The sequence below is a fragment of the Erinaceus europaeus genome, chromosome 2 (genome assembly GCF_950295315.1).
Source record: "Erinaceus europaeus chromosome 2, mEriEur2.1, whole genome shotgun sequence".
Lineage (NCBI taxonomy): Eukaryota > Metazoa > Chordata > Mammalia > Eulipotyphla > Erinaceidae > Erinaceus > Erinaceus europaeus.
The window spans coordinates 133,696,091-133,710,548 of NC_080163.1; the positions used below are offsets into that span (position 1 = coordinate 133,696,091).

General features: G+C 41.3%; 1 protein-coding gene across 1 annotated transcript in view; it reads right to left on the minus strand.

Annotated features, from left to right (window-relative positions):
- The window catches only part of HYDIN (HYDIN axonemal central pair apparatus protein), a 477,232-nt gene that overhangs the window by 56,687 nt on the left and 406,087 nt on the right, over positions 1-14,458 (minus strand). Inside the window, exons 55-58 of the mRNA XM_060172033.1 lie at positions 13,398-13,497; positions 9,429-9,597; positions 7,291-7,529; positions 3,353-3,470 (exon numbers count right to left, since the gene is read on the minus strand). Of these exons, the coding sequence (XP_060028016.1) occupies positions 3,353-3,470; positions 7,291-7,529; positions 9,429-9,597; positions 13,398-13,497 (626 nt within the window). The remainder of the gene's footprint in view (positions 1-3,352; positions 3,471-7,290; positions 7,530-9,428; positions 9,598-13,397; positions 13,498-14,458) is intronic.

Below are 14,458 nucleotides of genomic sequence, written 5' to 3' on the forward strand. Positions count from 1 at the left end.
GATGAGATTTGGGGTCTCTGTTTTGGAAAAAGCTTGTAGGTCTATTTTAGGTATATTCCAAGGGGCCCATGACTTTACTAGATTTTGCCTGAGCCTGACATCTAATATGCAGGTGGACACACATTATTGTCTGGGGAGATGGTGTCAGAGTTGGAAAAAGGACTAGAAGGCTGGATCAGGGAAGAGTGTAGCTCCCAAATATGGGCAAAGTATATAAATATTAACTGTAAACCCCATCAATTTGACCTGGGGCCCATATTCAGCACAGGAGCCTGTGTAAACCTGCCCCACTAGGGACAGAGAGAGACAGGATGGGAGTACAGATTGATCTGCCAACATCCATGCTCAGAAGAGAAGCAATTACAGAAGCCAGACCTTCTACCTTCTGTACCCTATAATGATCCTGGGTCCATACTACCAGAAGGATAAAGAATAGGAAAGCAATCAAGGGATGGGATGGGATATGGAGTTCTGGTGGTGGGGATTGTGTGGAGTTGTATCCCTCTTATCTTATGGTCTTGTCAATATTTCCATTTTATAAATAAAAATTTAAAAAAATATTATGGGTTTTTGTAAAGAAATTTCACAGTAATTGTGATTGATAGAAGAATGTATTAGGTGTGAGATAAAATAATGGTTATGCAAAGAGACTCTCTTGCTTGAGGCTTTGAAACCTCAGTTTTAATCCCTCACACCACCAAAAACTATAGCTAACAGTGCTCTGGTTTTTTAAAAAAAGTTTCCCCAAATATTTCCACACACTCATCCCCAGAGTCTGTGACTATGTTACCTTACATAGGATAAAGCACTGTTCAGATGTGATCAAGTTAGGGTAACTTGAAATGGGACTATTATCTTGGGTTAACCAGGTAGAGTCACAGTAATTACAAAGGTCCCTAAATGTGGCAGAGGAAAACAGAAGAGCGAATCAGGGTGATGCTATATAAGAAGGACTTGAAATAGGGAAGAAGCCACTAGCCAAGAACTCTAGAAATCATAAACATTTAGGAAATGGATTCCCCTTTGTAATATCCAGAAAGGAGATAACTATCACTTTGATTTTAACCTACTGAGATAGGTGAGACCAGGTCTGATCTATGCAGTCATATGACAGTAATTTAGTGTTGTCTTAAACCAAAAGAAAAAAAATGATTATGGGTTCTGAGTCAGAAACTCACAGGTTTGACTCCTAAACCAATATGATGTAACTGTTTGACTTTGGACAAATGATTTGAGTTTTAGTTTATCCATAAAACGGGGTCCAAACCTAGAGATTACTGGGGGCTTAATTGAAAGAATATGTGTGAAGCACTTACTATAGTACCTGGCATAGAATTAATGCTAACAAAACTGGATGTTAGTATGCACTCCTCTGGTTCTTAGGAACTCCATCTCATCCCAACGTTATTGAGACTTTTTGTTTTTACTTTTTTATTTTTATGTATTAATGAGAGGGCTAGAAGGAGACAGAAAGAACCAGATATCACTCTGGTACATGTGCTGCTGGGATTGAACTCAGGACCTCATGCTTGACAGTCTAGCACTGAATCTATTGTGCTACCTCCCAGACCACAGTGTTGTTAAGATTTTTAAACTGATATAGATCATTGCACATATTTAAGGTGTACAACATGATGGCTTGACACACGTAAGTAATGTAAAAGGACTGCAACAATGTCAGCACACCTATCATCTCACAAAATTATAAGTTTCTTTTTGTGATGAGAACACGAGATATACTCTCTTAGGAACTTGCAAGTATATAATACAGGTTTATTTGTTTGTTTATTTATTTATTGTGGAGCCAGGTTCTCCTGCAAGCACAACTCCACTGCTCTCAGACCCACTTTCCATTTCAGACAGAAAGACAGAAAGAGATGGAGAAAGACCTTATCACTGGGGTTTAGCCCAGTGTCATCACACTTCTGTGTGGTACCAGGGCTTAATTAAAGTTGGGCTGTGTGTGTGGCAAGGCATGTGCCTTACCCAGTTGGCTATCTATTAGCCTTATGATACAGTATCATTAAGTAGAGTCAAGCTGAATACTTGATACCTAAATCTTATTCATTTTATATTTGGAAGTGAATACTTTTTGACCACCCCAAGGTTCTGGAAACCACTACTCTATTTTATTTCTATTTGTTTGACTTCTTTAGGTTCTACATTATACAGTATTTGTATTTCTCTGTCTGACTTTTTTCACTCCATATAGTATCTTCAGTGTTCATTATATTCCCACAATTGCTTAATGGCTAAATAATACTGCTAAATAATAATATATAAGTTATATGATATAAAAAAGACCATCTGGTAAAAACACACTAGGGAGTATCAGTTGTTTATTTTCATGATGGAATTGTGACTGGGAGCTGAGACTTTCTGCTATTACTTAGCATTCTAACAGAGTACCTTACCATATATCATGAGCTTAGAAGAAGATCAACAGTCAAAATCTGAAGTACAGTTTCTAATGAACATACATCAATTTAGAACTATCATAGAATGAAACAATTATTTCCTCAAAGGTCTACATTTAGTTTGCAAGAGTAGAGAAAATTTTATGTACTTCATCATACTAGAAGTAGAAGTTTAAATTTCCTTTTATTTAAGCTGCTCTGTGTGGGCTTCTGTTTTACATAAACAAATTATTCCTAATTAAGAAATTAAGGGACGGGAGTCGTGCAGTAGCGCAGTGGGTTAAGTGCACGTGGCGCGAAGCGCAAGAACTGGCGGAAGGATCCCGGTTCAAGGCCCCAGCTCCCCACCTGCAGGGGAGTCACTTCACAGGTGGTGAAGCAGGTCTGCAGGTGTCTGTCTTTCTCTCCCCGTCTCTGTCTTCCCCTCCTCTCTCCATTTCTCTCTGTCCTATCCAACAACGACATAAATAACAATAATAACCACAACAATAAAACAACAAGGGCAACAAAGGGGAATGAATAAATAAATATTTAAAAAAATTAAGGGACAAGAGAGATAGTGCATCAGGTAGGGTGCCTGTTATGACGACAGAGAAAGCTTCAGTATTGTGGTATCTTTTCCTCTATCACTGCCTCTCTTTCTCTATTTGAGTGAAAAAAAAAAGTGGACTGGAGTGGTGAAATCATGCATGCATTATCTATCTATCTATCTATCTATCTATCTATCTATCTATTACATAAATTTAAGGCAATAAGGAGTCAGTGAAGGCTTAAAGCAAAGGGAAGAATCCAAATTAGAAGTTATAACTCCTTATCTTAAAATGAAAGTGAGAGTTCAATATAAATAGTATTCCTGTCATGATAAATTCAAATCCTACCAGAACTCACTGGAAGATGACTACTAGGTTTCCATAAACAAGGAAAGGTGTGCTCACCTGGTTTGAGAGTGGTAATTCTTTCTGAAGTATTTCAGAGAACTTGGCTGCTTTAGAAAGGATATGCTTGTTGAAGCTCTCACTCTCCCGTGATCTTGCATGTCTAGTATGGCTGCCTCTGATGAAAAAGCAAGAGCACACACCTTAGGTGACATTAATATCACCCATTTGTCTGCTTTCAAGGTCCCTTCTCCTAAGCATGGGGAAATAGTCCTTCTTTGTCTAAGAGAGCATCAGAGTAATAACACAATCAGGTTGTTCATCATTTGCCAAACTCAATTAATAATTGTAAGGAAACCACAGTAGGCCTAGTTATTAAATATGATTCATAAGTACATTGAAAATTACTTCATGAAAATAATAATTTTAGGGCTGGCAAAATAGCTTAGTTGGATAGTGTGAGTGTGCTGCACTGACATGTACTGATACAACCAAAGTTTGAATCTGGCCCCCATTGCATTGAAGAAAGCTTTCTGGCTGTTTTCTCTCATTCTCTCTCTATCTCTAGCTTACAAAAAAGACAGAATGAAAGGGTAAGAGTGAAAGTGAGAGAGAGAAAATAATAATTTTAAATGCCTACTTGAGTTCATTGGAATACTACTTGTAGTTTTCAAATGTTTTACCTAATCTCAGTTAAAAACATGAAATGGCAATTAGATTAAATAAGTTCTGTTCCTTTTCTTCATGTTTATAGTCATGGCACTTTTAAGACTTAGCTTAAGTGACAGCATAAACACAGGTTTTGGCCACCATTCACTACATTTTTAGCTAGTTTATCCAATAATTATTTTTTCCAGGGGCCAGTTCACATTATAATATGTATGTATACTTGAGCATTCACTGGCTTAGTGACCAGAACAACCAAAGCCCAAAATCCTTTGGAATATCTTGCATGAACTTGTGTATGCTAAAATGAAAAGCTGAAAATGAAAATAAATTTGAAACTAAAATATAAATTATAGTCATAATAAATAAATTGATTATGGATTAAATGAGAAAAAAGGCTTAAAGTTAGGAAGAAACTTTTGACAATTTAAAAGTTTCTTAATATGTTTAAACTTTGCCAAAATAAAAGGGTATTCACAAAAACAATTCAACAATTACAATGTAAAGTTCCATCTGGTGTCTAACAAGTTATTAGGAAGTCAACTTAAAATTAAGTAGGGGGTCGGGCGGTGGCGCAGTGGGTTAAGCGCATGTGGCGCAAAGCGCAGGGACCAGCGTAAGGATCCCGGTTCGAGCCCCCGGCTCCCCACCTGCAGGGGAGTCGCTTCATAGGCGGTGAAGCAGGTCTGCAGGTGTCTATCTTTCTCTCCCCTTCTCTGTCTTCCCCTCCTCTTTCCATTTCTCTCTGTCCTGTCCAACAACAAATTGCGTCAACAAGGGCAATAATAATAACAACGAAGCTACAACAAGGGCAACAAAAGGGGGAAAAAAAAATGGCCTCCAGGAGCGGTGGATTCATGGTGCAGGCACCGAGCCCAGCAATAACCCTGGAGGAGGAAAAAACAACAACAACAACAACAAAAACCTAAGTAATGGTTAATTAGAAATTCAGGTGGTCCAGGAGATGGCATAGTGGATAAAGTATTGGACTCTGAAGCATGAGGTCCTGAGTTCAATGCCTGGCAGCACATGTACCAGAGTGATGTCTGGTTCTTTCTCTCTCCTCCTATCTTTCTCATTAATAAATAAATAAATAAAATCTTAAAAAAAAAAATTCAGGGGGTCGGGAGGTGGTACACTTGGTTGAGTAAACTATTACCATGTGCAATGACTTAGGTTCAAGCCCCTGATCCCCACCTACAGGGGAGAAGCTTCACAGTAGGTGAAGCAGGGCTGCAAGTGTCTCTCTGTCTCTTCCTCTTTCTCTTCCCCTTCCCTCTTGCTTTCTCTCTGTCTCTATCCAATTAACTAATTGAAAGAAACAAACAATTTAAGAAAAATAAAATAAAACAAAATAAAAATGCTTTAAAGAAAAGTTAAGGAGGGGGCAGGGTAGATGGCATATGGTTATGCAGAGACACTCTCATGCCTGAGGCTACAGATGCCAGGTTCAATTCTCCACATACCACAAACCAGAGCTGAGTAGTGTTCTCTGGTAATAAAACATTTAAAAAGAAGAAGAAAGTCATGGAGGAGGGCTAGGCAGTGGTGCACTTGGTTGAGTGCAAACATGATACCATGCACTAGGACACAAGTCCAAAGTCCCTGCTCCCCACCTATAGGAAGGAGGCTGCACAAGCAGTGAAGCAGTGCTACAAGGGACTCTTTCTCTTTCCCTATCTTTTTTTAATTTTAAAATATTTATTTTCCCTTTTGTTGCCCTTGTTGTTTTATTGTTGCAGTTATTATTGTTGTTGTTATTGATGTCGACATTGTTAGATAGGACAGAGAGAAATGGAGAGAGGAGGGGAAGACAGAGAGGGGGAGAGAAAGATAGACACCGGCAGACCTGCTTCACTGCCTGTGAAGTGACTCCCCTGCAGGTGGGGAGCCGGGGGCTCCAACTGGGATCCTTATGCTGGCCCCTTGTGCTTCGCGCCACCTGTGCTTAACCTGCTGCACTACCGCCTGACTCCCTTCTTTCCCTTACTATTATTATCCTCCCCTTAATTTCTCTATGTCTCTATAAAATAAATAAATGAATAAATAAATATTTTTTAAAAAGAAAGAGAAGCACCTTATGAATTGATAAAATCCTCCCAATTTGACAAATGTAATGTGTAATAATTGTCTTACTATATAATAGCAGTAATAGTAGCAATATCAAATAAAAGTCAAAATGGTCAAGAAGGTAAACTGTTTTGGTGAGTCACCTTTTGAAAAATATATAGTTTTATTGTCAAAACAACTGTTAGTCTAGTTGTTGAGATAAAGTCTCTTCATGGGTAGAAGGTAAAAATGACTGGATGGAGGCTTACCTGGTAGCACACACATATTACCATATGCAAGGACCTGAGTTCAAGTCCCCAGTCCTCACCTGCAGGTTGGGGAAAACTTTGCAAATGGTGGAGCAGTACTGCATGTGTCTCTCTGTCTTTCTCTCCTTTTCCCTTTATTATCTTTGTTTCTCATTCTCTATGAAGAGGAAAGAAAAAAAAAAAAAAAGGCCTCCAGGAACTGTGGAGTTGTATAGATACCTAGTCCAAGCAATAACCCTGGTGGCAAAAAATAAAAGACTAAGACATCATCATGATGTTACCAATCCACATTTCTGGGGGACTCTGCCACTTCCCACGATGAGATAGATACAGCTATGATTTATTTTGGTTTAGCTTGTTGTAAGGGCTCCTAGACATCCTAAGAATCATAAAACAAAGAATTACTTGTAAGCCTTATAACACTAAACTTCCAGGACAATATACACAATATCAAGCAGAGGACCTAACATTTGTTCAGTTGAAATATATCATAATTTGACTATAGTTAGAAAATGTGGGAAACCTAGAGTCCAGTGATAAGGGTTCAAAACTGAGATCTATTTGTAATTTCCTGCATTATCTTGAATGAGCCATTTTCTTTTTTTTTTTTTTATTTTAAATGGTCACTTGACTTTATTTATTTATTCCCTTTTGTTTCCCTTGTTTTATTGTTGTAGTTATTGTTGTTTAATGGAGAGAGAAGGGGAAGACAGAGGGGGAGAGAAAGTTAGACACCTGCAGACTTGCGTCACCGCCTGTGAAGCGACTCCCCTGCAGATGGGGAGCCGGGGGCTTGAACCGGGATCCTTATGCTGGTCCTTGTGCTTTGCACCATGTGCACTTAACCTGCTGCACTATGCTTGACTCCCGAATGAGCCATTTTCAAACCTTAGGGAACTCCCCTAACCACTAAAGGGAATTAGGTGAATTTATATAAAGTACACAGAGGCTCTTATGTAAAATATAAAGCATACATTAACTAGGGAATGGCATGAGTTAAATATTTTGTCTTACTTTGTTTTTTGATGCATGGGAATCTCTCCTGTCAGTCTATAAAGGGAAAACTTGAAGTCAGTAACACCTTGATTTTCTATGGAGAAAGTGCTACTTTTACGAGTGCCACAGATCAAAGCCCCAAAATTAATGATGGAAGAGGGGGTGATACTGTATTTGGAGTACACAGCATTCACAGAAAACTTAATGGGGATGCTGGCGATGATTTCACTTCCTTCCACCGCATTGGACTCAATAATCTGCAAAGGGAAGAAGGATTGGGAAGATGTTAGTTTGCCATCAGCTTAACTTCACAATTATCATAACTGTTTACTTAAATCTCCATTCTTATCATTGACAGGAATCACTGAGTTCTTCATCTTCTCTTATTTATTTATTCATTTATAATTTTTATTTTACTTATTTTTTGCTTCCAGGATTATTGCTGGAGCTCAGTGCCTGCACTACAAATCCACTGCTCCTGTCGGCCCTTTTTTTTAAAAAAAATTTCATTATTTTAATTAATTTATTGGATAGAGACAGTCAGAAATCAAGAGGGAATAGGGAGATATAGAGGGTGAGAGACAGCGAGACACCTGCAGCCCTGCTTCACCACTTGTAAAGCTTTACCCCTGCAGGTGGGGGCTGCGGGCTTGAACCTGGGTCCTTGTGCACTGTAACATGTGTGCTCAACCAGGTGCACCACCACCTGCCCCCCATCTTTTTTCCATTTTATTGGATAGGACAGAGATAAACTGAGAAGGGAGGGAAGATAGTGAGGGAGAGAGAGAGAGAAAGATAACTGCAGACCTGCTTCGCTGCTCCTGAAGCTTCCCCTTGCAGGTTGGGAATGGGGGCTCAAACCCGAATCCCTGCACAGGTCCTTGTTCTTCATACCATGTGCACTTAACCGCGTGTGCCACCACCTGGCCCCCATTTAATTTTCTCTGTACCACTTCATCAACAATATTCTTATAAACAAACACAAACATAAAGCTTACTATGCACCATCTCTGTAACACGAAGCAACACAAAGCAACTTTGCCTACCTGCTATTTTCATTTTCTCATCATTTGAACTTGACAACTGAACTTAGCTTTCTTGTCTCTGGGCTTCTGTAAAGATCAGGGGCCGTACTTTTTCTTTGGCATGTTTCATTTCTGGGGACTCTGCACACGTCCCACCTGAACTACCTAGGCTTGCTGGTTGAGGATCACATCCTGGTAGATATTACCCAGTTGCCACCGAGGTCTGCCCATCTCCCACTCTCTGAAAGGAGGCTGGGTTAACCTACTAAGCCACTCAAGGAAGACTGGTCCTGAAATTAGTGCAGCCCAGAATGTTCCTGGCTGTGACCATGGAACGTGAGCTCAAACTGACAGGGACTCAGAGGTCACACAGGTTCCTGTGCTAAATATGAATAGATATGGGCCCTAGGTCAGGTTGATGAGGTTAACAATTAATAGTATTTATATACTCTTCTCATGTTTAGGAGATACTTTCTGCCTTAACCCAGCTTTCCAGTCCTATTTTCAATTCTGACACCATCTTCCAGACAATACTTATAGTCCACCTTCACGTTAGCTATTGGGCTCAGGCAAAAATTACTAAAGTAATGAACCATGTGGAACATACCTAAAATAGACTTCCTAGCATCTGTACACATAAAGAACCCTAGTTTCATCTTCTCTGTTTCTATCTTTATGTTCTTGTTTATTGAATAATTTGCTTTATATCTTACAGCCTCTCAGCCACCAAGTTGCAGACACCATGATGCCATTCTGACCTCCTCCAGCAGACAACTTCATCAATGTGTCATAAAGTCTTACCTCTCCAGAGCCGTACCCCTCTAGGGAAAGACAGAATTATGCTTGGGGTATGAGTTGACCTGCCAATGTACATGTCCAGTGGAAAAGCAATTATAGGACCCAGAACTCCCATCTTCTGCACCCCATAAAGAATTTTGGTCCATACTCCCAGAGAGGGATAAAGAATAGGAAAGCTTCCAATGGAGGGGAGGGGACACAGAACTCTGGTGGTGGAAAATGAGTGGAACTGTACTCCTGCTTAATCATTATTAAATCACTACTACTACTACTATTAATGATAATAATAATAATAAAGAAATTCATAGTCCTGTCACTGAGTAGATCCCTTACGTGACAGCGCAGAATTGACTGGTTCTCAATCTTCACTTCCTTTTTTGCACGAAAGAATACTTGAACCGCTGAGGGTTTTTCCATTACAGTCAGATTACCTCTTTTGGGTTGGACTGAGATCATAGAATTTATATTGGCTGTTGACATCCCTACGGAGTCCACAGAAAAGCTGAAAGACAAAAGCATAAAGTTAGTTTAAGTCACCCAAGATCTGAGAGAGGGGAATCTAGACTGCTAAATACTTTCCATGTATTTGGCCCTGTTTAACTACCTCACTCACTGTGCCTGGTCTGCTGTGACCACTCCCTAATGGCTGGGATTGACAGGGCTAGAGACAGTGCTACTCTGATGCATGGTCAAGAGGCTGCCTTGCAGAAGATCTGTGTAACAGAGACATTCACTGATGCTAGATAAGGAGCAACTAAGTGGGAATCAGGCAGTAGTGCAGCAGGTTAAGCACATGTGGTGCAAAGTGCAAGGACCAGCTTAAGGATCCCAGTTCGAGCCCCCAGCTCCCCACCTGCAGGGGAATCGCTTCACAGGCGGCAAAGCAGATCTGCAGGTGTCTGCCTTTCTCTCCTCCTCTCTGTCTTCCCCTCCTTTCTCCATTTCTTTTTGTCGTATCCAATACAATATTGACGACATCAATAACAGCAACAATTAAAAAAAACCCAAAGGCAACAAAAAGGAAATAAATAAAAATTCTCTATTTAAAAAAAAGGAGCAACTAAATTTTTCTTTCCCTCCCTCTCCCTCTCCCTCTTCCCCTCCTCCTCTCCTTCTCTTCCTTTTCTTGCTCCTCTCCCCTCTCTGAGACTGAATTAACCCCACACAGAAGAAACAGTGATACAGAAATCAGGGTGTCTAAGGAAAGCAAGAGATGAGAGGAGTGTAGAAGCCATGGAATAGAGGTGCTCAGGAAGAGAGGCTGTGACTCACTTAGGGTGAGGTGGGAATCTCCAGGTGGCCTCAGAAAGTAGCTAACTCATGAAAATGATAGCAGGAGTAGAACAAGAACAAGAAACTTAAGTTGAAGCAAGACATTGGAGTTGCTGTGGGAACCCAAATGCCATTTTCCCCTTCCTTTTTATTAGGGGTATGAATGGTTTACAATAAGTACAACTGTTGATAGTAGGTAAAATTTCTTACCATGATAGGTGTCTGAAAAACACTGTCCCCTCCCCTCCCCAGAGTCCTTTATTTTGGTGCAATACACCAAACACAGTTCAAAATGCTATTTTTCTGTAGAAGACCTGGTGGCTCTACTGAGGGAGACTGCACTTCCTTACCTCCCTGGCATCCCTTCAAAGAACCCCTGATCACCTAGCCGACCTGAAGGTAACTGGTCCATGCAACCTAAAAAAAGCTGAGCTAACACCCTATCTGATGTGAAGCAATTATCCATTCAGCACTGACTCCACAGTGACACTGGCTTTCTTCAAGGATTGCTCTTATTTATATTCATTTATTTCAAGTTTCAGTTCTAACTGATGGTGGTATTGAGGTATCTTTCATTCCAGCACTTTTTTAGCTGACATAAAACAATCATAAATATACTGAATTTCTCCCTAGTCTGCTAGGAGGAAGCCTCCCTATCAACTATTATTTTTTATGAGGCAAAGAACCTCATTTCCCCAGAACCCCACCCCACTAGGGAAAGCAAGAGGCAGGCTGGGAGTATAGATTGACCTGTCAACGCCCATGTTCAGCGGGGAAGCAATTACAGAAGCCAGACCCTCCACCTTCTGCATTCCACAATGACCTTGGGTCCATACTCCCAGAGGGTTAAAGAATAGGAAAGCTATCAAGGGAGAGGATGGGACACGGAGTTCTGGTGGTGGGAATTGTGTGGAGATGTACCCCTCTTATCCTATGGTTTTGTCAGCATTTCCTTTTTATAAAGAAAAGAAAAAGAAAAAAAAAGAGAAATAGAGTGACTAGATCAAAGAATCAGTCACTTGGATAGTGTGCTGTTTTGTCATGTATTCGACTCAGGCTTGAGCCCTGCACCACACTAAAAGAAAGTTCAGTACAAGGCTATCTTTTTTAAAAAATATTTATTTATTCCCTTTTGTTGCCCTTGCTGTTTTATTGTTGTAGTTATTATTGATGTCGTTGTTGTTGGATAGGACAGAGAGAAATGGAGAGAGGAGGGGAAGACAGAGAGGGGGAGAGAAAGAGAGACACCTGCAGACCTGCTTTACCGCTTGTGAAGTGACTCCTCTGCAGGTGGGGAGCCGGGGGCTCGAACCAGGATCCTTACGCCGATCCTTGCGCTTCGCACAGAGAGGGGGAGAGAAAGACAGACACCTGCAGACCTGCTTCACCGCTTGTGAAGTGACTCCTCTGCAGGTGGGGAGCCAGGGGATCGAACCAGGATCCTTACGCCAATCCTTGCGCTTCGCACAGAGAGGGGGAGAGAAAGACAGACACCTGCAGACCTGCTTCACCGCTTGTGAAGTGACTCCTCTGCAGGTGGGGAGCCGGGGGCTCGAACCAGGATCCTTACGCCAATTCTTGCGCTTCGCACAGAGAGGGGGAGAGAAAGACAGACACCTGCAGACCTGCTTCACCGCTTGTAAAGTAACTCCCCTGCAGGTGGGGAGCCGGGGGCTTGAACCGGGATCCTTACACTGGTCCTTGTGCTTCACACCACATGTGCTTAACCTGCTGCGCTACCGCCCGACTCCCACGATGATATCTTTTACTAACCCTCTGCTTCTCTGCCCTCTCTCAAAAAAAAAAAGAAAGAAAGAAAGAAAAGAAAAAGAAAGGAAAGAAAGGAAGAAAAAAGGAGAGGACACCAAACAAACAAACAAACAAACAAACACCCCGAGTGGCCCTGGATGTTCCTGCCTGAACATGATCCTGCCTGAGCAATCTCTTCTCCCCTGGACAATCACTCAAACCCATCTTTTCCTCTCCACCAAGGAGTTACTGGGGTTCCATAGCTGCACAATTCCTCTCATTCTGGAAGACTCTTTTTATTTGCTTTTTAGATAGAGGATAAGAAACAGAAAGGGAGAGGGAGAGTCAAAGAAGAGATACCACAGTACTGTACTTGTGAAGCTTCCCCTGTACAGATCCTCCCATGCAGTGAACAGGGGTTAAAACCTGGATCCTGGAGTATGGTAAACTGTGCACTCTACCCAGAGAGTCATCAGTTGGCCCCTTCATTTTCATTTTTAATTTTTAAAGATGAGTATAAACTAAGGCTCTAGCCCACCAGGTTGCCATATGGATTTAATTATACAGTGACTCTTAAAATTCAAAAGAAAGGTCTTCAAATGAAATCTTTGCTGGAGGCCAATCTATGAAAAAGGAGGCTAAAAGAAGGCAGGAGTCTTATTGACCTCCTTCTATCTCTAGTGTCTCCCCTACCCAGGACATTCCCCTACTCTAATATATCTCTTCCTTTCAACTGCCCCTGAGTCTTTTCCTCACCGCAAACCTCTAGCCCTAAGTGCATCCAAGGGGCCATGGAGTTGAGAGAAATGTGGCACTTTCTGCTCTCTCAGTAGGTGGAATTCCATTCGCCTAAAGTTGAGAGGCTAAAAGCAGATATGGTTCTAATGATTTCCTGGATTTATCCTCCCTTCCTCCCTTCCTCCCTTCCTTCCTTCCTTCCTTCCTTCCTTCCTTCCTTCCTCCTTTCCTTCTTTCCTTTCTTTCATCTCCCAAACAACACTCATTCCTCCATGAGTGGAAGTAGATGAGCCAGTGCCCAGTGGTTTTCAGGTTACCTGATATGGTTCTAATGATTTCCTTGATTTATCCTCCTATCCTCCCTCCCTCCCTCCCTCCTTGCCTCCCTCCCTCCTTGCTTCCCTCCCTCCCTCCCTTCCTTCCTTCCTTCCTTCCTTCCTTCCTTCCTTCCTTCCTTCCTTTTCATTCTTTCATCTCCTAGACAACACTCATTCCTCCATGAGTGCAAGTAGATGAGCCAGTGCCCAATGGTTTTCAGGTTACCTGAACATGATCTCATATTTCCCACGGTTCTTCAGTTGCAAAGATTGTTTCACCTCCTCCATAACCTTGACGACCCCAAAATCAAGGCCACCTTCGGCTCCTGCAAAGGTTAGGGACCAGAGTGGGAAGGAGTGGTGGGAGTGGAAAATAAGGGAATTGCCTACTGAACTTTACATGGAAAACCCATGATGACAAAATGAGAGAGTTTGCTTTCTGAAAGCACCATGGCTTGAAGAGGTTCTTTTTAATTGATTCCCCCCCGCCCCATTAAGGTTATCACTTGGGCTTGGTGCCTGCAATATGATTCCACCACTCCCAAGAGCCTTTCTTTTTTTATGACAGTCTCCATTCCAGAGCCACTGTTCTTTCTTCCATGTTTCTTCCTAACTTAAATTTCTAGTATTAGGGGCCAGGTGGTAGCACAACTGGTAAAGCACATAAGTTACCATCGACCTGGGCTCAAGACCTTGGGTCCACATGCAGGCACTGAGCCCTAGAGATAACCCTGGGAAAAAAAAAAGGAAAACCTTCTATTATTGGAAAAACGTATTGAGTGTATAATATATATAGTTGTGATATTACCTATAAAATATTATTGTCTTTCTTAGCATTACATAATAAGAATTTCCCCACATAGTTAAAATCCCTTCACATGTGGTTCTAATGGTTAAATAATATATTATGATATGGGTACCCATAATTTACAATACTATTTCAATAGTGATACTGTTTCATTATCAAGAAGCATTGTTATTTTTAATCTTCCATTACTATGAATAGTGCTGTAATAAATATCCCTGTTAACAGACTTAATGGCATCTAGGCAGACATGTAGCTGTATTATCTGGTGAATTTTGCTGAGAAGCAGACCTACTGGGGAAAGGAGGAGTAAGAGAGGGCTGTAACCTGACTTGCCTAGGCAGATAACCTCACTAGTGTGTCCTGCAACCCCACCTCTCCAGAGTCCTGCCCCACTTGGGAAAGATAGAAACAGGCTGTGAATATGGACTGACCTGCCAACATCAATGTTCAGCAGAGAAGCAATTACAGAAGCCAGACCT